At 41.8% G+C, this 24,814-nt stretch overlaps 1 protein-coding gene across 9 annotated transcripts in view; it reads right to left on the bottom strand.

The window, feature by feature from the left end:
* ctdp1 (CTD (carboxy-terminal domain, RNA polymerase II, polypeptide A) phosphatase, subunit 1) overlaps positions 1–24,814 on the bottom strand; it is a 343,304-nt gene that overhangs the window by 290,971 nt on the left and 27,519 nt on the right. For all 9 annotated transcript variants that reach the window (XM_069920830.1, XM_069920826.1, XM_069920827.1 and 6 more), the window contains exons 2-8: positions 23,790–23,873; positions 23,011–23,104; positions 20,343–20,471; positions 18,511–18,661; positions 9,978–10,068; positions 4,601–4,767; positions 2,819–3,925 (exon numbers count right to left, since the gene is read on the bottom strand). In XM_069920830.1, the coding sequence (XP_069776931.1) occupies positions 2,819–3,925; positions 4,601–4,767; positions 9,978–10,068; positions 18,511–18,661; positions 20,343–20,471; positions 23,011–23,104; positions 23,790–23,830 (1,780 nt within the window). In that variant the 5' untranslated portion in view covers positions 23,831–23,873. The remainder of the gene's footprint in view (positions 1–2,818; positions 3,926–4,600; positions 4,768–9,977; positions 10,069–18,510; positions 18,662–20,342; positions 20,472–23,010; positions 23,105–23,789; positions 23,874–24,814) is intronic.

Below are 24,814 nucleotides of genomic sequence, written 5' to 3'. Positions count from 1 at the left end.
TGGAACCTGATGTTTCAACTCCTAGAGATAGTGGATAGACCCCAAGATGTCAGGAGACAATGCATTCACTGCAGGATATCCAGTCTCTTGAATGGTGTGTTTGATCCTCAAGACTCCCATGTTTTCAAAATGGGTAACACTCCATCATACTCTCCTTACAGCCAGTTTCATTTTTTCACTGGATTATGGACATCAATGACAAGGACAACATTTTTCATAAAATCCTAATGACCCTAGAAGCAAGCAGACTGCTTAGTAACATCATTGAGCAGTTCAGTGGATCATACATCAACCAGATCAGATAAGAGCAATGGACTTCCTTTGCAGGATTCAGCCATTTCAATTCCACCATCACTGATTATAGATTTATTTCACAACTTGAATCAAAATTCTCCAGCAGCCCTGGTGAGATCTGAATTTGTGTTTCTGTACAGCAGCATACAGCTTCATACATCATCCAACAACTTCACCAGCATGTATCTATACATGTGACTTATACAAGACAATGCACCCGGTCTTCTTGACTATTTATTTGCTGTCCTGTTTTCTCAAGACATAGAAAGTGTATCCTTATTCCTGTAGTCTGACATTTATTTATTTTAAGTCAATTAAGTATTAATATACAGTATGTTGCCTTCATTCAGGAGTTAAACAATCAGTCCACTATTTCATGCCACATGTTTAAAAGTCATGAGGTATATGAATGCTGTTCCTTTCCCCCTTAGAAGCACATATTAGTTTTCTCTTTACAATTTGAAATGATCAGTAGAACCCATTGTTCCAGTGGGGAGGATGAAAGAATGATGCAAGAACATGTCGAGAGGGAGGGGAGGGTTAGAAAGACCTTCGTCAATTCTCTGCTCTTACCTCCACTCACTCTGCACGTTCCCGGAGACATTTTGGAACTGCAGCATTGTCACGAGACTTGGCAGCAATGGAGACCCGGGAGGCGAAAGCGAGACCTGGTGGCACTGTAATTTCAAATAGGAATGTCCAGTGGGCCATCAGGTCTGTTTGCACATGGAGCATCTCAAAAGATATTTTAGTAATAAATAATTTTAAAAACATTGCATCTCCAGATCAAAAAGGAGAGGTCCATTTTCATAGGAGCCTCAAATGAATTGCCATGAGAAATTTCTGGTAATGTCCCTGCCCAAAGTATTGGCAGTGTTTTTGTCAGCTTTCCACTGTCTGAAATCTCCAAAAGTTAAAATACATCCAACTTCTCCTTGTCCACTCTGCTTGGTGTTCAGGCTCCTATGCTCCTTGAACCTCTCTTATGAAAACACTCCCATATTTCCCATACAACCTATTTCATGATTACTTCTCAACTCCAAATATCTCAAACACTGATAAAGGAATTTCAGTTTTCTGCCTTGCACGTCACCTTGTGCATCCCCCTTTCAAATCACCTTCCTCCACATTTGTTCTCAAGCAAACCAAAAAAAAAATGCACAGACACACACAGTTAATTTACTGTTGTTTTTAAAGAGAAGGTTTCAGGTTGCGTGGGCTTGGTTTATGCTGCCAAGACTCACACACACACAACTTATTATCTTTGCCTATTCTCTCTGGCATGCCAACCTCTTGCATCCTCAAGTCTGAAGTCATTCAAAACTTTCCTGCCTGCTTCTAAACTCATAGCGTGGACAGTTCATCTCAATGCTGTCTGTTCTGGGGCCTGGCTCCATCCAACAATCACCAACTCCACGAAATTTCAACACTCATATCCTTCTGCCTTGTACTAGAGCTACATCCAGTCACTATATTTCTTCAACCATTACTTCTTGTGCATCCTGGCCATTCACTAGCTGGGCCTAAAGCTCCAGAATTCCCTCCTCTCCATCACGGACACCCTTCAACAACCCAGCTTCGTGACAACGTTAAGGTTTTAACCATCCTTCACAAAATCCTTCTTGCTTCAATCTCTCTCTTTCTCTCTCCCTCATTGCTCTCTTGTAAAGTTCTTGGGAAGGTTTTCTTTTGCAAATGGCATTACAGGCAAAATGTTGTAGGTTTGCAAACATTAACCAGTGAAATAAGTGAAAGGAACAGAAGTTCTGTCTTTCGACACATAGACCTAGGTTAAAAATCTAAGTGTTAGGAGAAAAATGAAACTACAGATACTCCCCGACATATGCCCGAGCTCCGTTCTGACCAACCGGTCATATCTTGCAAGTCATAAGTTCACTGTATCCATTTTATCATTCGCCCATTGGGGGCATGGTGGTGGGATCGGTGTGGGGGCTGGTGGCAGGCTGTCAGGTGGGAGCAGTGTGAGGGCTGTTGGGAGGGAGCTGTTGAATCTGTGTGGGGGCTGGTGGTGGGCTGTCAGGAGGGAGCGGTGGGATCAATGTGGGGGCTGGTGTGGGCTGTCGGGAGGGAGAGGTGGGATTGGTGTGGGGGCTGGTGGCAGGCTGTCGGGTGGGAGAGGGCAGTGAGATTAGTGTGGGGACTGTCGGCGGGCCACCAGGAGAGAGCGGGAAAGTGGGACCAGTGTGGGGACTGACAGTAGGCCGCCGGGAGAGTCTCCCGACAGCCCACCACCAGCCCAATAATAGATGACGGAGATGCTAATTTATGATGTTAATTTATACATTATTTTCCCGGTCGTATGCATGGATGGTCGTAAGTGCCATAGGTCATAAGTTGGGGAAAGGCTGTAATTTCTAAAACTTACAGCCCACATAAATATGGAGCCTTATCACAAAAACAACAAGGAATCCGTGACTTAACATGATTAACCATGAGAAGAGTCACCCAACATTCCTCCTCCAATAAAAATGTAGCTCAACAAGTTATACTATAGTGTACTTACCAGGACGAGCAGCAACTAAGTGAGTTGTCCTGTTGGGGTCTTTGGGATTCAAAGATAAGGTTTTGCTAACCTTGGCTCCAAGGGCTGTGGCATGATACCACTCTCGTGTCTTTTCCATGGGGTAGTTTGTTGGGTAGAGTCCACTGAATATTATCCTCGTGCCTTCTAGTGCCTTGTTCTTCAGTTCTGGAACGATCTTCCTCAGATCAGGCACTTGCCTTTCCTGTTTGAGGTACTTCTCATACTGGGCATAATACTCAGTGTGAATATGAACCAGGATTGTTTCCAAGTGAATCAAATGGTCATCCTCATCTTGGTCCTCCTCATTCTCCTCTTCATCCACATCCATACTTTGATCCAGGGACTCGCCCATGGTCATGCCAGACTGTTCACTGTTCTGAGACTCTGTCTCAGCCTCTTTTTTGTCGGTGCACCCATTACCCATGTCGCCAAATGTGCCTTGGTCAGCATCTACCTCGGGGTCCTGTTCCATACTCTTACCCTGCGAGTTGCACTCCAGCAGATCAGCCACCTTCTCCTTCTCAGAGTGGTTGAGTTTCGGCTCCACCCCTACCTTTCGCTGCTTCCTCACCTTCTTTTTGGTCACATTCTTCTCACTGTCCAAGCTTGGGGTGGGCGAGGGTGAGGTCGAACCTCGTTTCCCCTCCTCCGGTTCACTGTCACTGTCACTGGAGAGGTCAAAGTCGAGCTCGCTGCTCACTGCTGTTAAATGACTTTCACCTTCTTTGGCAGACTGTCCCAAGTTGCTCTCTGCTGGTCTAACACTACACTCTGATGACTGTGCAGACTCTTTTGCTTTGTCAGAAGCATCAGTACTAGCAGTTTTTACGTGCAAAAGGCTGATGTCACATAAAGGTATCCTTTCATGTACTTTATCGAGTAAAGTGTTTGCACTAGAGTCACATTTTAAAGATTCATCCTTTATGACACTTTGGCTACCATTCTGTTTCTTGGAACACACCCCAAGGCCATTACTTTCTTCTTTTGTCTCTGTTCCCTCGCCACACCTGTTGCTCATTCCTGGGGTGCCTGTGGAAATGGGCACTGGCTGCTCCATCCCTTCTGTGTGCTTTGAAGAATGGTTTACTGTGGAACGAAGCAAATAAAATAAATTAGAAAAATTAGTAAGATTACCTATATCATTATCCAAAACAAAAACACTTTTTGTGCTCTAAACCAATCTACAGAAAATTATTTGTTCTACTGAGCTCTCAACATAAAAGTAATATTATTCCCTTTATAGAAAGAATATTAGCATCTGTTTAGCAAATGAGCCCACATTGAGAGGTCACATTTTACAAATATTTTGTGTCGTTTTCCAAACACTGTCTTTGCATTTATTTTTTGCAAACTCCCAAACTCAATCTGGAAAGCTCTTGACAAGACTTTTTTTTTAAATTCATTCAGACAGGATGGGCATTGCAGGCAGATCCAGCATTCTCAAAGTGCCCCTGATCACAATGGCTTGCTATGTCATTCTAGAGGGCTAATCAGAGTTAAGCAATTGGATTGAGTCTAGAATCACATGGGCCATTCCAGTAAGGACAATGGATTTCATAATTCACATGAAAGAGAGTCTTTAATGATAACCTAGATTATCCATCACAATGGACAACAGCATTTAAGTCCTACAATGTATTAACAAACTTTAAATTTCATTGCGAAATTTAAACTCCAAATACTTCACTATAATGTTAAGGTAGCTAAGAACAATACTTAAAAAAACCAACTCTTCGCCAGCTGCAGATGTTGAGTACTTACCCCTTTTTTTCACTGGCACATCTTTTGATCCTGGTGGAGCATTGATATCTCCAGTTCCTTGAAAATAGGTGTATTTCTTAACCACTATTAAGTTTGGAGCAAACTTCCAAACATCTTCCCGATCATCAATGATGCAAACCATCGAGTCACCACACGGGAAAAGATTTCTAAATTGACGAATAAAAAAAAGGCAAACTACAAATCAAAGATGGGAGATCATTGAAATTTAAACATAATGCTGAGGATTCTCAGCTGATTAGCCAGCATCTGTGTAGAGGAAGCTGTCCCAACGGTCAGGTCAACAACCTATCATCAGAAATGTTCCACTGAAAAGTCATTGACCTGAAGCATTAATTCTGTTTTTCCCTCAACAAATGCCGCAGACTGTCTGAATAGTCCCACCAAGGTCTAAATGCCATTTGAAAAGTTTCAATCTTCCATTTATAATCTAATCTTATAAAGTATTACATAAACTGGATAGCTGAGAATCGTCAGGCATTTTGAGGAATATTACTCACGTTGCCTTCAGGACATCTTATGGAATATTTGAAATCCCCAGAACTTACAATGAATGCATTTGCTCACTGTTATAAACCAAAGGTGGGTGGCAGAAAAACATTAGGAAATGTCTGCAAATCCCATTCTCACTCCTGTCAGTTAGTTGTGACCTTAGGCCAGCATGTCTGTTTCTCGCTATTTTCACATTGGTTTCGATGGATTTTTATTTCACCTGCATTGCTTTGCATCATCTATGAACATCCTGGTGAATTTCCTTTTAAACTATCTCCAGTTCAATCACATAATTTCAATGCTGCAGCAACTTGAAATTCACATTTTTCGTTTAAGAGAGCAATGGTAGCTGGACTAAGTGACTACCATCTCGTGGCAGTGACCTCCATAATCATAAAGTACTTTGATCGACTGGAAATGGAGTGCATCAGATCCATGGATAATACAATAGTCCTGACCCTCCACTCCTAGAGGATGAATCCACATATGCCAGGCTGTTGCACATTGACTTCAGCTCAGCATTCGACACAATCATACTTCAGAGGCTGGGAGATAAACTGTCCTTGCTGGGACTCAGTATGCCTCTCTGCAACTGGATCCTGGACTTCTTGATTGAAAAGATTACAGACCAGATTGGCAGCAAAACATCAAGCCCCAAAACGTACCTCAGGGCTGCATGCTCACGCTACTAACTCACAACTCTACTGCCAGGTTCAGCTCCAACAGAATCATCTTTTACAAATTATGCAATTAATTAGCTGAGCTCATCGGCAACAATTTCGAGTCGGCTTACAGAGAGGAAGTTGACAGGCTCATGCAGTAGCGCAAGGCAAAAGATAAAACAAAGGAGATAACTGTGGATTTCAGGAGGGCAAAGGACCCTTCTGTCGTTGAGAGAAAATACCAAGCACATACTTCCTTGGCATTCATTTAAAGGATGACCAATCCTGGACCCACATCACCACCTCATGAGTCAGGAAGGCACAGCACTCCCCACATTTCCTAAGAAAGATGAGGAGAACAAGGCTACCAGCCACCATCTAAAAGACCACAATAGAGAATGTCCTGGCTGACTGAATCAAAGTTTGGTAAGGTAGCTGCAAAGCATCAGATCAGAGCTCAGAACGAAGGGTGACTAAAACTGCTGAGAAGATCACTGGGGCCTTCCTTCCCTCTATCGACATCTCCAGGAACACGGCTTAAAGAGGGCTTAATCATCGATCAATTACTCTTACCATCGAACCCATAATATCTTTGAGAACCTTCAAGGAAGTGATACAGGAGCATAAAAACTAGGACTGTCAGGTGAGGAAACAGCTTCTTCCCGCAGGCGAACAATTCTAGAAACCCGTAAATTATTTTTATATACACGTTTATTTAGGATCACTATTCATAAATTTTGTCTGTGCAGGGTGTACTATGTGTCAGTGCTTGATGAACTGGAGATGTGCTGTTTCATCAGGTTGTAGATGTTCAATCAGAAGACAATGAATTTGAACTTGGACTTGAACAAATATGTAGACAGACTGGGCCTCTTTTCCCTGAAGCAGAGGAGGTTAAGAGGGGACATGTCTGAGGTGTATAGAATTATGAGTGGTCTCGATAGGGTAGACTGTAGTATACTATTCCCAACAAGAGGCTCAGCAATTGAGATACACACAGGGTGCGGGACCCTGGCTCACTGGAACCAGATATCATAGCTGGGATTTAAGAGGATGCTGAGGGCAAGAAGAACAGTCGAAGGACCTCAGGTGCTGAAGACTCCCTCATCTTGTTAGAGGTTTGGATCTGGAGCTCGGGTTGCCGATGAATCGAACAGGAGTCTGTGCGGTACAGGAGCACTGAATCCACGGACACTCAGAGAGACTGAAGGGATCCTCTTTCTGTTTCTTTTTCTCTTATTGTTAGGAGAACCTGGCTCATGGCGATGCTTTGTCTTCCTTATAGTTGACAAAAATTCAAGGATATCATTGTTAATGTATTACATGACAATAAAAGGAACCTTGACCCTTTTTGCAGAAGTGAAGAAAATAACAAGACAAAGATTTAGGGTGAAGGGCAAGAGATTCGGAGGGGGCCTGAAGGGAAATTTTTAATCACCCAGCATGTGTATGTATCGCCTGAGCGAGAGATGGAAGCTGTTAGGTCTGCTTTGTTCATGAATGAGTGAGACAAACACCAGGCTGAGTCGAAATCAGGGTTCTTTGTTCTTTATTTCCGGATTGTAACACTTGCGACCAACCAAGTTAGTCGGAGAATGCATTCTGCCGTTATCAGCAAAATGGTGATTTTTTATACCCTTGGATATGTGCTTAGAACATCATCATATCATTACTTGTCCAATGACTAAAACTGTTGCTATCCTTTCCCTGCTAGCTTCCTGCCTCTCAATCCATCAATGTCTCTCTTATCTTGTAAGTACAAGGATGCATTTACATCTTGTTACAGCCCTGTACATTCCCATCTCATGATGTTTTACCTAACAGGAGTACAAGGACACCTCCCCTTCTTGTTACTGCCCTGTACAGGGTAACTCCCTACACATTCCCATCTCATGATGTTTTACCTTACAAAGCAGAGTTGCTTAGTGTCTGGATGAGCACTTGAATCTCCTGGACTCAAATGCTGGAAGATGGGTGTACTGGGCTGAATGGCTGGTTTTCTTGTTGCATGGCTCTATGACTAATTGACTTCTGCATCAGCACATCAACTTTCAATAATTTATATTCAAGGAGATCCAGTTCTCTCTGAACACAAACTCAATTTTTATCTCTTCAAAATAATGCTCTGTTTCCTATTTATATTTTAAATTTAGCTTAACGCACAGTCACAGAGCCTTCCAGCCCACGAGCCAATTCCCCACCACATGCACCTATTAGCCTACAATCCAGGAGGAAACCCATCCAGACACGGGGAGAATGTACAAACTCCTTACAGACATCACCTCTTCCATTACAATTCCAAAGGAGATGAGGCCATCACTCATCAACTAACAATGGTTAAGGGGCTGATTGTCAATGAAACTGTTTCAAGCATTGGGCAACAACCTTTCCCTATGACAATCAGCTGAACTGCAACACACACACAGTGAGCTGCTTGTGCTGCCTTCCACCCATTTCCACAATCCTAGTGCTGCTTAAGGTTTGATATTCAGCTTTGAAATATATCCACCGACTTTAATAGTCAGAGTTGTACAGCACAGAAACAGGCCCTTCAGTCCACCACGTAAATGCTGTTCTTGTTGCCCATCTACACTAATCTCATCACGAGGACTGTATTCTTTCATGTTAAATGTCAGTCTATATGTCTCCTAAATGCAGTAATTGTCTCCTATTCCACCACTTCCTGATGTCAACCATTCTCTGGGTAAAAAAAAAATCTCCAAGATCTACTTCAAGACTTCAACTCATTTATTGAAAATTTCCCAGGAGTTCACCTATAGTAAATGAGGGTTGTGGCACTCGACTATGTTCCATTAGGAATCTCCTGCAGAACAAAAGCAGTTGATCACAGACATCCCTCTCCTGACCCATTTGGAATAAGAAGCTCATGCAGGAGCTTCCAACTGTGGATGCAGGGTGAGAGATCAAAGTGGTGGTGCTCAAGTAAATTAGAAGGCTGGGAATAGTGAGATTAGAGCAATTGAATCCATCTGAGAAAGAAGATCACACCTTCCATGCCATTTATCCAGAAGCAGTTTGCAGCCAACAGGATAAACACAAACAAGGTTCTGACCAAGAAACATCACGGAAGTCATTACAACCATTTCACAAAGTACATCAGCAATTCTGCAGCTGCTGGAGAACCATTCCTGACCAATCCAAATATTTATTAGGAAAACCTCAGGGAATGATAACTGCTTCAAAATGTGTTGTCTGTAAGGAATCAGCTGGAGCAAGCACAACCTTAAAAACATTCTCACTACCATGATTGGAGGCTGTGTCATCTACTTGACATACTGTCGTAACTCGTCAAGGATTCTTCGTGTATTACTCCAAAACCCACAACCTCCATCATCTAAAAGAATAAAAGAAAGCAGATGGAAGGCCAACAAGCACCCCCCGAAGACACAGCTCCTGAGATTTTATATAAGTACAGCTGTACATGGTTTGGTTCTTCTGGTGAACTCATCCTGAATCCCCGACTTTCTGCATTATGGGAGCAATGTTGCCACTCTCCCACCATCTCATCAATAAGAGATGGAAAATAAATCTCAAGGCCTACACTGAGCTTATTCTAGAATTATTCTAAAGTGCTACAGAGGACTGCTCAGTGAAGACCCCAGCTTTCTCTATATACAGTGCATTACAAGAATCATATGTGGATAAACGCAAATTATAATTGATTATTTCCCCTGTAATCCAATTTAATCATTGCTCAAAAAATTCAATCACCCACATTAAATTTGGTCATGAGAAAGATATTTGCATTAAGCATGGTAATAGGTCATTTTTTGTTCTATGGTAAATATCTTAAATAAAGAAATTACTATCTAATAGTCTGACAGGGTTAAGATGTCTCATAATACCAGGAAAACGAGGGCTACTTTCCTGGATGCCCTTGGTGTACTGACTGTAGATTTTCTTTTAGACATACAGTATGGTAAGAGGCCCTTCTCGCCCACAAGCTCATGCCACCCAATTGACCTATAACTCCAGTACTTTTTGAAGGGAGCAAGGAAACCGAAGCACCCGAAGGAAACCCATGCAAACACGAGGAGAACCAACAAACTCCGTACAGCAGCACCAGACTCGAACCCAGGTCACTGAGAATAAAAGAGCATTCACTAACCGCTACGCTAACCGTGCCACCCCATTCATCTATATTCTGAACGAAGCATGTGTAAGTTACGCAGCATAATACTCACCGTAGATTGCCAGTTTTAGAATATGGATCAATGCACTCATCCCTTGATAAAATTCGATGTGAAAAAAGTTTCTTTTCCGGATCCAGAAAGCCTTCAGTTAAAAAATAAAGAGAAACGGATGGGATATTACATTTGAGTTAAACATGGACATTAGTGAAATCACGATTAAAAATGCTTCAAGAAAGTCCAGTAGTCAATCGTGAAAGTGCATGATTAGACAATAAAGAGCAGGTTTGGTATCAGCAAATGGTGAGAATGTTTAGGATAGTTGACAGGATCCGTAGATAAGGAAACAGAGATAATGTTTCCAAATATTAAAAAAAACAGTGAGTAGGACATCCTGCCTTGCAATAAAGTGAAAATGGAGGAGCAGATGTGGACCGAAGGGAGAGTTTATAATGTTGTTGAAAGCAGGAGAGATTAAATGATGAAAGGTGCATCTAATTTATTGTCACATACATAAGTACAATGTATAAATGCATCAACATTCTTATTTGCTACAACCACAGAGGTATGAAAGACAATAGTATAAACCTAATTATCAAAATGTGCCTTGAGACCAAAAATATATATAGACTAAATATTCACAATTGCAGTTAGTGCAAAACAGTGTGAGGTTTCACTATTGCAGACAAATCTTCATTCAGTTTATAGTTAATGTTGTCTAAGAAAGAGATGGTGGTGCAATGGGAAGGAGGCAGTGACAAACGAGAGAACAAATGATAGATCTTCCAGCATCTGTCGTAATTATTATAGAATTCCATCATCCACTGTACCATCCTGCAGCAATTACAGAGACTGATTCTGCCACTTTCAACTGTTCACATCAATCTTTTGTTTCTTTACTTGTCTCCTTTCTTTGCCTCAGACCATCATTTTGTCATTTAATCTCTCCACTTTTCTGTCATGGAGGTTTTCCTTCCCTTTCTCTTTGCATCTTATTACTTGCTCCAACTTTTTCCAGTTTTGATAGAAGATCATCAACCTGAAACATTGACCCCACTCCCCTCCCAATGTCATGCCGCCTTCTTTTTATTTACTATCACTCATTCATAAAATATGGCTGAGCAACAGAGAGGATCTAAAGCATGAACATTAGTATGCTTAAGTCACTATTTAGAGTCGTGAATATGCAGGGAATGGAGGGATATGGGTCTTGGGCAGGAAGAAGAGACATAGTTTAATTTGGTATAACGCTCAGCGCATAGGATCCACCATCACCACAACCACGCCTTGACTAATCTCAATAAAGGTTCCTGACCCAAACCATGATTGGCCATTTCTATCCATGGATACTACCTCACCTACTAAGTCTCCCTTCCGAACAAGCTTAATGCCTTCCAATGCTTACTGCGAAAGAGGAAACAATCAAGAACCTTTGCAAGTCCCCACAAGCCTCTGTACTCCTAGAGGCAGAGGTAAACAGAACCTTCAAGAGGGCAAGTCCTTGAAAAGCATCCAGCCCTGAAAATGTAACTGACCAAGTCCTTAAAACTTACGTGAAGCAATTGCCTAGAGCTTTGATGGACATAATTTTTTTGAATATTTTATTTAAAATCAACACATATATAACAATTAATAAATCATGAATCACAGTAATAAGGGTTCACAATTATATCCTGATTAATATATAAGAAAAGAAAAAACCCAACTAATCCCTCCCCCCCAACCCTTACTAACCCTATTAAACTAAAACCTAAATCTAAAATACCTAATAAGTTATATATTAATTTGGATGGCTTCGGAGGATGCTCTAGGATCTCAAAATTCTAATAATACCGACTCATTTCAGGGAAAACTTCACTAGCTGGAGGACTCAAAGAAACTATTTATAATTTTAGGACCATTATTCGATCATACAGACTCCAAACTTGTGAAAATACAGAATATTTACCACTCAAGTTGTATGTAATTTTTTCTAAAGGGATACAACCTTGAATCTCTGTATACCCTCTTCCTAACGTCAATTAAATGTCTGATTTCCAGGTAACAGCAATACATTTCCTTGCTAATGCCAAAACTAACTTAACAAATATCAATTGAAAATCTGATAAAGATAGCTTAGGAGATATATTCTCAAAATTTCCCATCAACAATAATTCAAGATTTAACGTAAAAACACCCATAATTCATTGTAAGAACTTACTAATGAAAATCCAAAAAGGTTTAACTTTTGAACAAGACCATGTAGAATGAACAAAAGTTCCAAAATCCTTTCCACATCTAAAACCTTGATCTGATGTATCCAATTTCCATTTATTATTCGGTTTATGAGGTATAATATATAATTGATGTAAAAAGTTACAATGAAGTAGTCTATATCTTACATTAATTGTATTGGACATAACTTCTTTACATAAATCTTGCCAAACCTGCTGATCTATTGATATACTTAGATCTTATTCCCATCTTTGCTTTGATTTAAACAAACATAAAATTTAAAAAAATATTTCATATAGCATATATTATATAACATATATCTTCTTTCTTTGGTTTGGCTTCGCGGACGAAGATTTATGGAGGGGTAAAGTCCACGTCAGCTGCAGGCTCGTTTGTGGCTGACAAGTCCGATGCGGGACAGGCAGACACGGTTGCAGCGGTTGCAAGAGAAAATTGGTTGGTTGGGGTTGGGTTTTTCCTCCTTTGTCTTTTGTCAGTGAGGTGGGCTCTGCGGTCTTCTTCAAAAGAGGTTGCTGCCCGCCGAACTGTGAGGCGCCAAGATGCACGGTTTGAGGCGATATCAGCCCACTGGCGGTGGTCAATGTGGCAGGCACCAAAAGATTTCTTTAGGCAGTCCTTGTACCTCTTCTTTGGTGCACCTCTGTCTCGGTGGCCAGTGGAGAGCTCGCCATATAACACGATCTTGGGAAGGCGATGGTCCTCCATTCTGGAGACGTGACCTACCCTGCGCAGTTGGATCTTCAGCAGCGTGGATTCGATGCTGTCGACCTCTGCCATCTCGAGTACTTCGATGTTGGAGATGAAGTCGCTCCAATGAATGTTGAGGATGGAGCGGAGACAACGCTGGTGGAAGCGTTCTAGGAGCCGTAGGTGATGCCAGTAAAGGACCCATGAAAGCACCTAAATTGGTAGACATATTCAACCACTTGCTACAGTGGTCAGAGGTCCCCATCTGCTACAAAATGGCATCCATCAATCCAGTGCCTGCCTGAGAAGAGCAAGTTCACCTGCCTCAATGAATACTGGCTGGTCAGCTTTGAAAGGTTGGTTATGGATTAATCAACTCCTGTCTCAGAAAGGAACTGAACTCTTTATTAGCAAATCAACATCTCCTCCTTGTTAAAGATCAACACAGAGGCATTCCAAGGCTATGTGCTTAGTCTCCTGTTCTAAAGCTTGTATCAATGACTGTATAGTCAAGTTCAGCCCCTACTCAATCTACAAATTCATTGACGCCACCAACCTATTTGGCTGAACAACTGGAAATTACAAATTCACCATGGATATTGAGAACCTGGTTGGGTGATGCCAGAGCAAACATCTTGATCTCAGCACCACCAGGACCAGGAGCTTATTATGGATTTAGGAAGGAGAGGCCAAGGAACCACACATCTATCCACATTGGTGGGAAGGGGGTAGAGAGTTTCAAGTTCCTGGGTATCCATATCTCAGAAAATTTGGAGATATGGAGAGAGTACATCAAGACAACCATGAAGACTCACCAACGCCTCTACTTCCTAAGGAGATTTGACACATTATATCTCTCTCAAATTTCTATAGGAACACTGTGGAAAGTAGACTGACTAGTTGCAGCACAGTCTGGTTTGAGAATTCGATTGCTGAGAAATGCTGATGTCTCCAGAAGTAGCAAATGTTTTCAGGCCTATCACAGGCTCTGACCTCCCATTCATTGCAGACATTGATGTGAGGGGCTGCCTCAAGAAGGCGGTCAAAATCATAAAGACCTCCACCACCCCGGTCACAGCTGCTTCTCACTGCTACCTATGGGCAGAAGGTTCAGAAACCTGAAAACCAACATATCCAGGTACAAGGACAGCTTCTTTCCAAAAGCTATCAGACACTAATTATGGACTGTATGAGCTATTGAAAGCCACTTTTTTTCCATTGGGATTACTGTGAATATTTATGTATTTAATATCTTTCAATGAGCTTAACTTTAGAGTTTTTCCCTACAACTACCTGCTTGATTGCAGCAAGTAAGAATTTTGCCAAAAATGTACATTGTACAATGTGTATGACAATAAACCTGTCATCATCATCATCTGTCTATTTTCTCTGTGGACAATTTGAAATCCATTTTCCCCACATCAATCATTTGCCGAACTAATGCCAAATTGCACATGGTTCAAATGTATTCCAGATGTTATCAATCCCCTCCCACCCCAATGCAGCGTGCTTTTTAATGTGGACTCCAGATGCTCACTCTTTCAGAACTTCTTCCTTTCTCCTATCTGTCACTAGTTCCCAATGGACACCACAATTTAAAATGTTACCTCTTTCATTCCAGTTCCCCTCCAACCGTGGAGTTGCTGTTCTTCAACCTTGGCTCCAGGCAGGCAACATCACCTTTAGGTCTTGTATTCAGCTGCACAGAGCAATAACTATCCCCTTAATTATAGGATTCCTTCCTATTATTTTCTTGTCGGTTCCCCAACTTGATCAGCACTGCAAACACTCACTCGCCCTCCTGAATCTACTCTTGTCTACACATTTGGAGAGGTACATTGATAGGAATAGCTTGAAGCATTATGGAGCCATACACAGGTAAATGGGAATAGCTCAGCTAGACAATTGAGTGCCAATGAACAAGTTAGGCTGTACAACTCTTAGATTCTATGACACAAAAACACAAAGGTTTCTGGACATTACCCGCTCAATCTTCATGCCTCACAGCTCCAGAAACATAGCTCAATCTTGATCTCTGCTGTTGTTCACGTGGAATTTGCATGTTCTACCCATAATTGAGGCAATTCCCTGGGTGCTCTGGATTCATCCCAAAAACAATACACAAATGAGTTCTATAGTTAGTGGATGGCAGCAGATTCAAGGAAGAGTTTGTGAGGATCTGAATGGGTTATAGTGATGGCATTGATCCCTGAACTTCCAAAGATCTCATGGGTTGAAGGGTGTAACAGAGTGATATATCAGATAGCAGCTTCACCAAATAATCATATTCTTCTATGCCTCTGGACTAACCAATTCTAGATTTCTTTTCCCCATCCCTATCATCAACATTTCATCCCTCCTCATGTAATACTGACCCTTTCTTTTTTTTCCCCCAGACTCCCTTCTGCATGTCTGGTTTTATCTCCAGACTTTCTTCCCAGTTCTAATGAGAGATCATCAACCTTAAACAGCAGTTGTTTTTCTCTCCCCATAGATGACAACTGGCCCATTGAGGAACACCCCTTCTCCTTTATTTCTGCAATCTTTTGCTTTTGTGTTAGCAGGGAACTGGTACTTCTCACATCCAAACTCACAACTTGAGTTTAAAAAGATAATTCAACATTCTCATAACTAAGAAATGAGAGGGGAGAAACTGCAAATTCCTATCACTAACAGCATTCTATTTAAAAACAATGCTGAACAACAGCTCACCCTTCTGCACTGTTTCCAACACTGAGAATTGAAGATTCCCAAATGATGCGAAAAACACAAATCAAATTCAACAGATTCAATTGGAAATTCAGAATTCTTGTATTCCATTGCCACTTGGACAGGTTTTTAAATTGTAACACAGACTTTTTTTTGCAGAAAACATATGCATAGATACATGAAAAACAAATTCTCAACAGCTTCAAAGAATAAAAAGAGCCATTCCCCATATATTTAGTGATGCAGAGAATTTGGAATGTTAATTATTAACATAAAACAGCTGTTGTCTGTCAAATGAGATCTAGTAACAAATAGTTGACTAGCTATTAATCATTTGAAGGTTGCAAACTTTGACATATCTAATAATTAAGGAGGAATGCAACTCAGTTTAATTGCCTTTGCATTACATTTACAAACAAGATAATGAAGACAAATTAAATGTGGATATATTTTTATTCCTGCAGCTTCAAATCCAAACCACAAATTAAAATCAGAGCAGCCAGAATAAACCCATGCAGACATGGGGAGAATGAACAAACTCCTTAGAGAGGGATTCAAACCCCGGCCCCGATCGCTGGCACTGCAGCAGTGTTGTGCGAACTGTGCCAATTAGAAAATTAATATGTTCTTTGCCAGATTATTTTATTTGATGGAACTGGTGAAGGAATTTCAGGCTCTAGGTGTTGACTTCCAGCACCATAATTAATTCCAGAAATACTACACTGGTCAGGTAGCTTCTGTGAAGAGGGAAATGATTCTAGTTAATGATCATTCAGTGTTTCCAGCATTTTCTGTTTTTACTGGATTGCAATGAAAAACAGAGTATAAATGAAATATTAAACAACAGGCATCATAAATTTGGATCCTTACTTCAGATCTCTTTTATTAATAGTTTCTTTTGCTTGCACCTTTTAAATCTTTCTCCTTTCATCTGAAATCTATGCCTTCTAGTTTTAAGCTCACCTAGGTTGGGATAAAAGACTTTGACTATTTATGCCTCATGATTTGATAAATCCCTGAAAAGGTCACTCCTCAGCTTTTAACACTTCATGGAGAAAAGACCTAGCCTATCTGGCCTCTCCTTGAAACACCATTTTGGCAATCCTAGTAACGACTTTGTTAATCTTTTCTGCACCCTTTCCAGATTAATGACTTCTTCCCTGAACACTCACATATTAAAAACAACAAAATTCTCAACATGCCTATTCCCTGTCACACCACACTGATAACCTGCTGTAAACAGCACTGGTGGTAGTGTGGGCTCAAAATGCTCTTGGGTTGTGATAGCCAGAAGGAGCCCATCAGCAATGAGGTACTATCACCTTTCTTTCTTTGGCTTGGCTTCACGGACGAAGATTAATGGAGGGGTAATGTCCACGTCAGCTGCAGGCTTGTTTGTGGCTGACAAGTCCGATGGGGACAGGCAGACATGGTGGCAGCGGTTACAAGGGAAAATTGATTGGTTGGGGTTGGGTGTTGGGTTTTTCCTCCTTTGTCTTTTGTCAGTGAGGTGGGCTCTGCAGTCTTCTTCAAAGGAGATTGCTGCCCGCCGAACTGTGAGGCGCCAAGATGCACGGTTGGAGGCGATATCAGCCCACTGGCGGTGGTCAATGTGGCAGGCACCAAGAGATTTCTTTAGGCAGTCCTTGTACCTCTTCTTTGGTGCACCTCTGTCTCGGTGGCCAGTGGAGAGCTCGCCATATAACACGATCTTGGGAAGGCGATGGTCCTCCATTCTGGAGACGTGGCCTACCCAGCGCAGTTGGATCTTCAGCAGCGTGGATTCGATGCTGTCGGCCTCTGCCATCTCGAGTGCTTTGATGTTGGTGATGAAGTCGCTCCAATGAATGTTGAGGATGGAGCGGTGACAACGCTGATGGAAGCGTTCTAGGAGCCGTAGGTGATGCCGGTAGGTGATCACCACTGCAGGGCTAAACAGGCACAGAAGGGAACAATGGCCAAATTGGGTCAGCGATAGGTTGATGACTAAACCGATAGAAGCAAAGAACTACTTGATCTCTTCCTCACCAATCTATCCATGAAAAGAGAGACCATGGAATAGTCCCATGGAGACAAAGTCCCGTCTTCACGACAATGGAAGTAAATTGGATACATCAGGCATCTTAAGACTGGAAATCAAAGATACTGTGGACCATCTGCAGTAGTAGAATGTTCTTCAACTACAATCCATTACTTAGCATAGCAGAAAGCCAAGTGACCAACACTTGTTTAATGATGAACAGAGAACGCGTGCTGGGAAACAACAACTGGCACAATTTAAAAGTTAAATATCAAACCAATGCCAGAGAACAAAAGCTGTAATTTAGAAAGAGCTAAGCAATTCAGAACTAACAAGGAATGGTGAATGGCAACAAAAAAAACCCACAGATAATGGGAAGAGGTGGCCCAAAATATATTTACATTCTCAGCAAGTGTGGGATCCAGCAATTGCATACAAAAGACAACTCAATCAAGTACGTGCAACCAAAAATGAACAATCCATCTCAGCTTGTTCTCAAGGTTCCCATCATCACAGAACTCAGTGTAAAGTCAATTCAATTCAATCCATGTAGTATCAAGAAACAGGATACACAGATAGAACAGAGGATATGGAACAATACCTGAAATTTGATCTGGAGACTGGTCTGAAACCCATCGTGGAAGCTGTGGAATTTTACATCAACTTATTGAAATAAAACTGGAATAAAAAACCATAGCAGTAAACTGCTCAAGTGTCGAAAAGCCCAGGAGCAGAGGAAATATGCCCTCCTCAAATGGTTTGGCTAAAGTGATCCCAAATCTTCAAATGCCCTTTGAAATGCCCCAGCAACCAATTCAATCCAGGAGGCAGAGGTGGACAATGTCTCTCCACAAACGTCCTATGAATGAATATTTATTTTTATTCCCCAATTTGAGGAGACTCTGAGAAGTTCACCAGTTACTTTGCCCTGCGTACCTGCAATGGTGTGAGCGTACAGTCTGCTGCCAAAGGTAAATACGTGCAGCTCGTAGAGTTTGGCTATTTTTTCCAGAAATTCTTTACAATGCGGTCTCAGGCGCGTGTGTAGCATTGGTTCTCCTCTGCCTAGCTGGAAGTGAAATATCCCCTGCAGGCAACAACAGAAATCAGCACAGTTAGACTCCAAAAGAACGGACCCAGTCTACCGTCAACTAAGATCATGCCGAAATTACAGAGATGAAGTCACAGATCGCGTGCACCACAAAGCCAGCTAAGCAGCTTGATAAACTGTGCCAAAGCTGAAGACCACGTCAGCCACTGAACTTCTATGTTGAAAGGGTTACACAAAGCAACCCCAATGGAATTAAATAACGTTTGGCACTGCATGGAAACACAAGCAGCAAAATGTGATACCAGACTCTTTAAGGCACCATGACAGTCAATAGTATATTGTCACTGCAGGAGAAAGAGCAGTATTTTTGGCCACAGTCATCTCCCACTCTGATGATGATAATTATCAGGGGACATTGTTTTGGTAGTGGGATAAATACTGGCCAGACATCCTGGTCTGCTCTTCCCCAAAGTGCCTTGGGATCTTTGGTGTTCATTCACAGGAGCAGAAGGAATCTTAGTTTCATAGGCAGGCTTCAGGATGAAAGACCATCTCTGCAGCTTTCCTTTTGTAACACCTTGGTCGTCAGTCGAGACTTCTGTGCTCAAGCCTCCAACACCACCAACTTTCTGACTCAGAGTCACAGCCAATGCTATTTGTTCTAATCCAGCATTATAAACAATCTCCCTTGGTTTGATTCTGCACTTCCCATGTGATTGCCACACCTTTCAGCAAGCTTTGTTTCAAAAGCATGTCATTGAGTCTTACAGTACAGGTACATAATCCTTTATCCGGAACCCTTGGGGGGACAGTGTGTTCTGAATTTCGGATTTTTCTGCATTTCAGAACAAAAGCCAGCTGCCCCAGATTTAAGCCCACCTGAATTGTGCTGCCGTATCCAACCCCTTCCAGTTGCATTGCCGCCTCTCTCCCCCTCGCCCACCCAAGTCACGCTGCTGTCTCTCTCCCCCTCGCCCACCCGAGTCGCGCTCCTGTCTCTCCACCCTCCGCCCGAGTCACGCTGCCATCTCTCTCCCCCCCCCTCACCCACCCGAGTCGCACTGCCATCTCTCTCCCCCTCGCCCGCTTGAGTCACGCTACTGTCTCTCTCTCTCTCTCCCTCCACTGTACCAGCACCAGGAAAAATAATGCCAGTTTTGGGAGCTTTCCGGATTTTAGATGTCCAGATAAATGATTGTGTAGCTGTACAAACCCTTTAGCCTAGCTTGTCCATACCAACCAAACAGTCCACCAAACCTAATCCCATTTGTCCATTTGGATCATATTCGTCAAAATCTTTCCTGTCCATGTTGCTGTCCAAAACAGCCAAATCATCTCCCATCACTCAAGCCACCCAGTAACTGTTAACATTGTTGAGAATCTTTTCTGCCAGCTCATTACATTCCATCATCATTATCAATAAGAAATGGCAAGACCAAGAGATTTCAAAGAGTTACAATTATCCAAGAGCAGAGTACCTGATGTACAGATCAGTACATATTCAGTTAACATGACCCACAGATATCTGCTACTCTCTAAATAAGTTTACAATGGGTGGGCAAGTCCATCCCTGTGGGGCAATGACAAGTCACCTTCTTGAACTAATCCAGTCTTTCTGATGAAGACACTCTGGTAGCACTGCTATGCAGGTCTTTCCAGGACGTAGACCCAGCAATAATGAAGAAATAGCGATAAGGTCTGCTCGGCAAAAGCTCACCTTGTTGGACATTTTTTGGCATAGCTGCTCTGTCGTGTGGATTAAAGTCTGATCCAGATCCACCATCAACACGAGCTTTCGGTTCTTATGCAGCCACTGCTGATCCTCTCGACCCAATTGTTCTGCTTGCTGAAAGGTGGGAAGGGTTAGAGGAATAGAATAATATTTCTTTTAAATTCCATACATCTCAACAGTAATTTGAAAAAAGCTTTTTAAAAAAGGTAGAAATTAGAACAAATGTCAACTGCAGACTGACAGACTGTGAAGATATTTCATGCTCTCCATGAAACCAAGTGATATTGGAAAAAAGGTTATTCAAACTTTTGAGTTTTCCCTACAATTCAGCAAGATGCCAGATAATATACACCTCAACATTAACAGATTCCCTTGCCCAATAATATACCTTATATGCCATGACCCTAGACACTTAAAAAAATTCACCTTAAAATTAGATCGTCCTATACACAGGGTCTAAATTCCGTACCTTGATCACAAAGTCTCAACGCGGTCACCATCTTCTTGCCAGCTCCAAAGCAATCTTGCACATGTTCTGTAGTTATTTGCAAAGTCTCAGCTTTCCTCAGCTGGGTCAATGAGCCCGGTCCAACTGTCATCAGCTCTGTACAGGCTTTAAACAGCCTGTTACAGGAGCGGACAGTGGTTTATTTAAAAATATCCAAATAAAATTGAAATCTTTAAATGATAACTTGTTATTAAAATATTGTGATTTGCTTTAACAGCATCCATTGGTCTGCAGGAAGTGCCGATTCTTTTTGGGGGGGGAGGTGGGCATATTATACCAAGGGTATCTCTCAAAACCGACATTTTGGGTGCAAATTCCAAGGTCATCCTATTCACAAGTCATCCTATAAGATGGCATATACGGTAAATCTATCACTCTCAGTCTTAAAGTTCCAATTAAATCAGGAGTTATTATCTTCAATTAGTGTGTGTCAGCAAATAAAGGTGCTCAGAGATTCACTTCTAAAATGGACATCTTTTAGTTTAATATGTTGGTTTCCTACTGGATATCATGCTACAAAGAACAGTTTAACTTCCTGTCCAAAACACAATAGGAACACAGCCCAGGCTTTAGTAACCTAACTTAAGAGCATAATCTGTTAAAGCACTATGCATCTTTTCCAATAATTCTGTCTTTGGAATGATGCAGAAGAAGCACAGAAATCCAAGACCTGGAACTCAACACCCCGCTGTGTAAACTGGATCATGAATTTCCTCACCTTTAGTCCACAATAAGTGAGGATTGGCAAGAACATCCCCTCCACAATCTCCATCAGCAATGGAGCACCACAATGGCTGAGCTCTTAGCCCCCTGCTCTACTCACTTTACACCTATGACTTTGTGGCTTGGTACAACACCATCTACAAATTTGCTGACGATTCTACAGCAGTGGGTTGGAGAACAAAAGGCAACGAGTCAGCAATGAGGAGGGAGATTGAAAACTTGGCTGAATGATGCACCAACAACAACCTTTCATTCAATGTCATGTAAACCAAGGAGCTGATTGTTAACTTCAGGAAGGGAAATCCAGAGGTTTACGATTCTGTGATCATTGGGGGATTAGAGGTGGAAAGGTTGAACAAATTTAAGTTCTTGGGAGTCACTCTCTCAGAAAATCTTTCTTGGACCCAACAAACTAATGGCATTGTGAAGAAAGCACATAGACTTCCTCAGGAGGTAACACAGGTTTCGTATGGCAAGAGCAACTCTGGCATATTTCTACAGAGGTGTGGTGGAAGATGTGCTGACTGGCTGCATCATGGTCTGGTATGGAGACACCAATACCCCCGAGCGTAAAGTCCTCCAAAAGGTTGTGGACACAACCCAGGAATTCACAGGCAAAACACTCCTCACTATTGAGAATACCTACAGGGAACGCAGCCGTTGGAGAGCAGCAGCAATCATCAAGGATCAACACCACCCAGCAGACGCTCTGTTCTCATTGCTGCCATCAGAAAAAAGACAGGTGCCACAAGACTTGCACCCCCAGGCTTAGGAACAATTGCTATCCCACCAACATCAGACTCCTCAACAACAAACTCAATCAGGGACTCATTTAAGGACTCTGACTTGGGCATTTTATTGATTTTTTAAATTCTCTCCGAATTGTGTGCATTTTCTTTTTTGCACTATCAATAAGTGTTAATTCTGCCTTGCCTGAAGGAAAAAGAATCTTGGGGCTGTATGTGATGTCATGACAATAAATCTGACAACACAACAGGAAACTCAGCAGTGAATGCTAAATAAATTGCATTATTTTCTAAAGGATTAAAAGAAAATACAACCAAATGCAATTTATTTTGATAACAAGAAAAGCAAGATAAATATTTGGTTTGGAAATAATATGGACAAATAAACATGCTAATAAATGTGAACTCAGAAACATGAATGGAAACAGCCTCAAGACAGCAATTATTGAGAGACAGCACCATCTACTGGCAATTTGTCATGTGCATGATGGCGCCACCTACTGGTCTCAGGAACAACAACAACCTCAAGGAAAGGAAAATACTGAGAGACAGAATGAGCTATGGGCATGAGTCCAAAGAAGGAGAAAAAGAGAGAGGAGACCAAGAAAGAGAAGGACAATCAGAGAAAACATTGTTATACAATCCAAACACTGGGTTTTAAGTCCACTAGACTTACCTCAGAGCTCACCATCAATTCTGGAACACTGTGAACCATGGAAACTGTTGCTGTGGCTACCGGCACCATTTGCTTCCCATTTTTCTTCTGTAACCTGATCACATAATTTGAAATAAAGGATGAATCGCCATCAAGCAGACTTCAGCAGAGGAGAACAGTGTGGAGGTTGCTAGGTTAAAATTGCCCACTTTAAATTACTCCAAGTGTGCAGATGAATCTAGGCAGACACGAGGAGATTGTGGGGAGAATAAGATGAGTTAGGGTAGGACAAGTGATGGTCAGCTGGGTTAACGGGCCTGATTCCATGCTGTACTGTTCTCTCAGAGGAACAGTCATCTTCCGCAAGATGTTAAACCGAGGCCTCATCTTGGTGAAGTGTGAAGGATCTTTTGAAGAGGAGCTGGCAGGTGGCACAGTAGTTCCCTGAAATAAGGAATCAATGTTTACTCTCCCACATCAACACCTAAAATTACAAGCTGGCTCTCAACATGTTATTGCCTGTCAGACACAAAGTGGCTGCCTTGTTTAAAGTGATTTCCAAAGCCCATCATTGGGAATGGAGCACCTTGGGACATCCAAGGTTGCAGAATGCAAGGCTTTCCTTTATCCAGCAATGGTGAAAAGAAATTATTCCAGTTTGCTGAACCATTCGATAAAAGTGTCGAAGCAATTCTAAAGCATCAGAAGGGAAGGTTAATTGCAAAAGTGTAGATTCCAACACTCTGTGCCTTACCTCACATTTTAGAAATAACGAGTGGTTGCAAGGAAAAAGAACTTACTGAGTCAAGTCTTGACCACATGCTGCACAGAGACCTTTCATTATGACAGGATGATTGCATCCTTCCAGTCGCACCAATACAGCTCTGCAACAATCAAAGGAGAGGAATCATTAGTAGCAAATAAGAGAATGTTTTCTGGCACAAGATAAGTGAACATTTTCTTAAAAATCTGCAGATGCTGGAGACCAGAAAAAGCTATAAAAACACACCAACTTCACCCAAAACATCCACGGTTCCCAACATCTGCATTTCTACTCTAAAGTTGTCGGGAACTTCTTCAGAGATCAGATCTTCAACAGATGCGTTCAGGTTTGTAGCATAATTGCAAGCAGCAAAACCCCATGATACTGTTTGGTGATTTCCCTGTCAATCCTGCCTGGAAACTCCAAAGTGGCTGGGATCACTTACATGGTGTCAATTTCCTCCAAACTGCTGGAGAAATCAGTGGTTATAGTCAGGATCCACTGATGCAAGCTATTGGATAAGGATTTTGCATACAGGTTGAGAGTGGTGTCTGCTGTGGCACAGTGAGTAGAACTCTTGCCTATACTTCAGAAGGCTCCAAGTTCAAGTCCTGCTCCAGAACATTGGGAACAACACTGTGAGCACTGCAAAGTTCAAGGTGCTGTGCCACCCAATTAAAGATGTGCTGTAGAGTTTTATTTATGCCCAATAACTTAATTACAACAGGACTCCAGAACAGTAGTAGAAGCCTCAGGATAAAAGGATATCCCTTTAAAACAGACTCTCAAAATGTCAGTTTTGAGAGATACCCTTGGTATAATATGCCCACCTCCCCACCCCCCCCCAAAAAGAATTGGCACTTCCCGCAGACCAATGGATGCTGTTAAAGCAGATCACAATATTTTAATAACGTTATCATTTAAAGATTTCATAAAGATTGGATATTTTTAAATAAACCACTGTCCGCTCCTGTAACAGGCTGTTTAAAATATACATCAGCCATGATTCAAATGGAGGAGCAGACTCAATGGGGGAAACAGCCTAACTTTGTTCCAACACCT

The sequence above is a fragment of the Narcine bancroftii genome, chromosome 2 (assembly GCF_036971445.1).
Source record: "Narcine bancroftii isolate sNarBan1 chromosome 2, sNarBan1.hap1, whole genome shotgun sequence".
NCBI classification, from domain to species: domain Eukaryota; kingdom Metazoa; phylum Chordata; class Chondrichthyes; order Torpediniformes; family Narcinidae; genus Narcine; species Narcine bancroftii.
The sequence above is the reverse complement of the archived record's forward strand: the minus strand, read 5'-3'. Positions and strand labels throughout refer to the sequence as shown.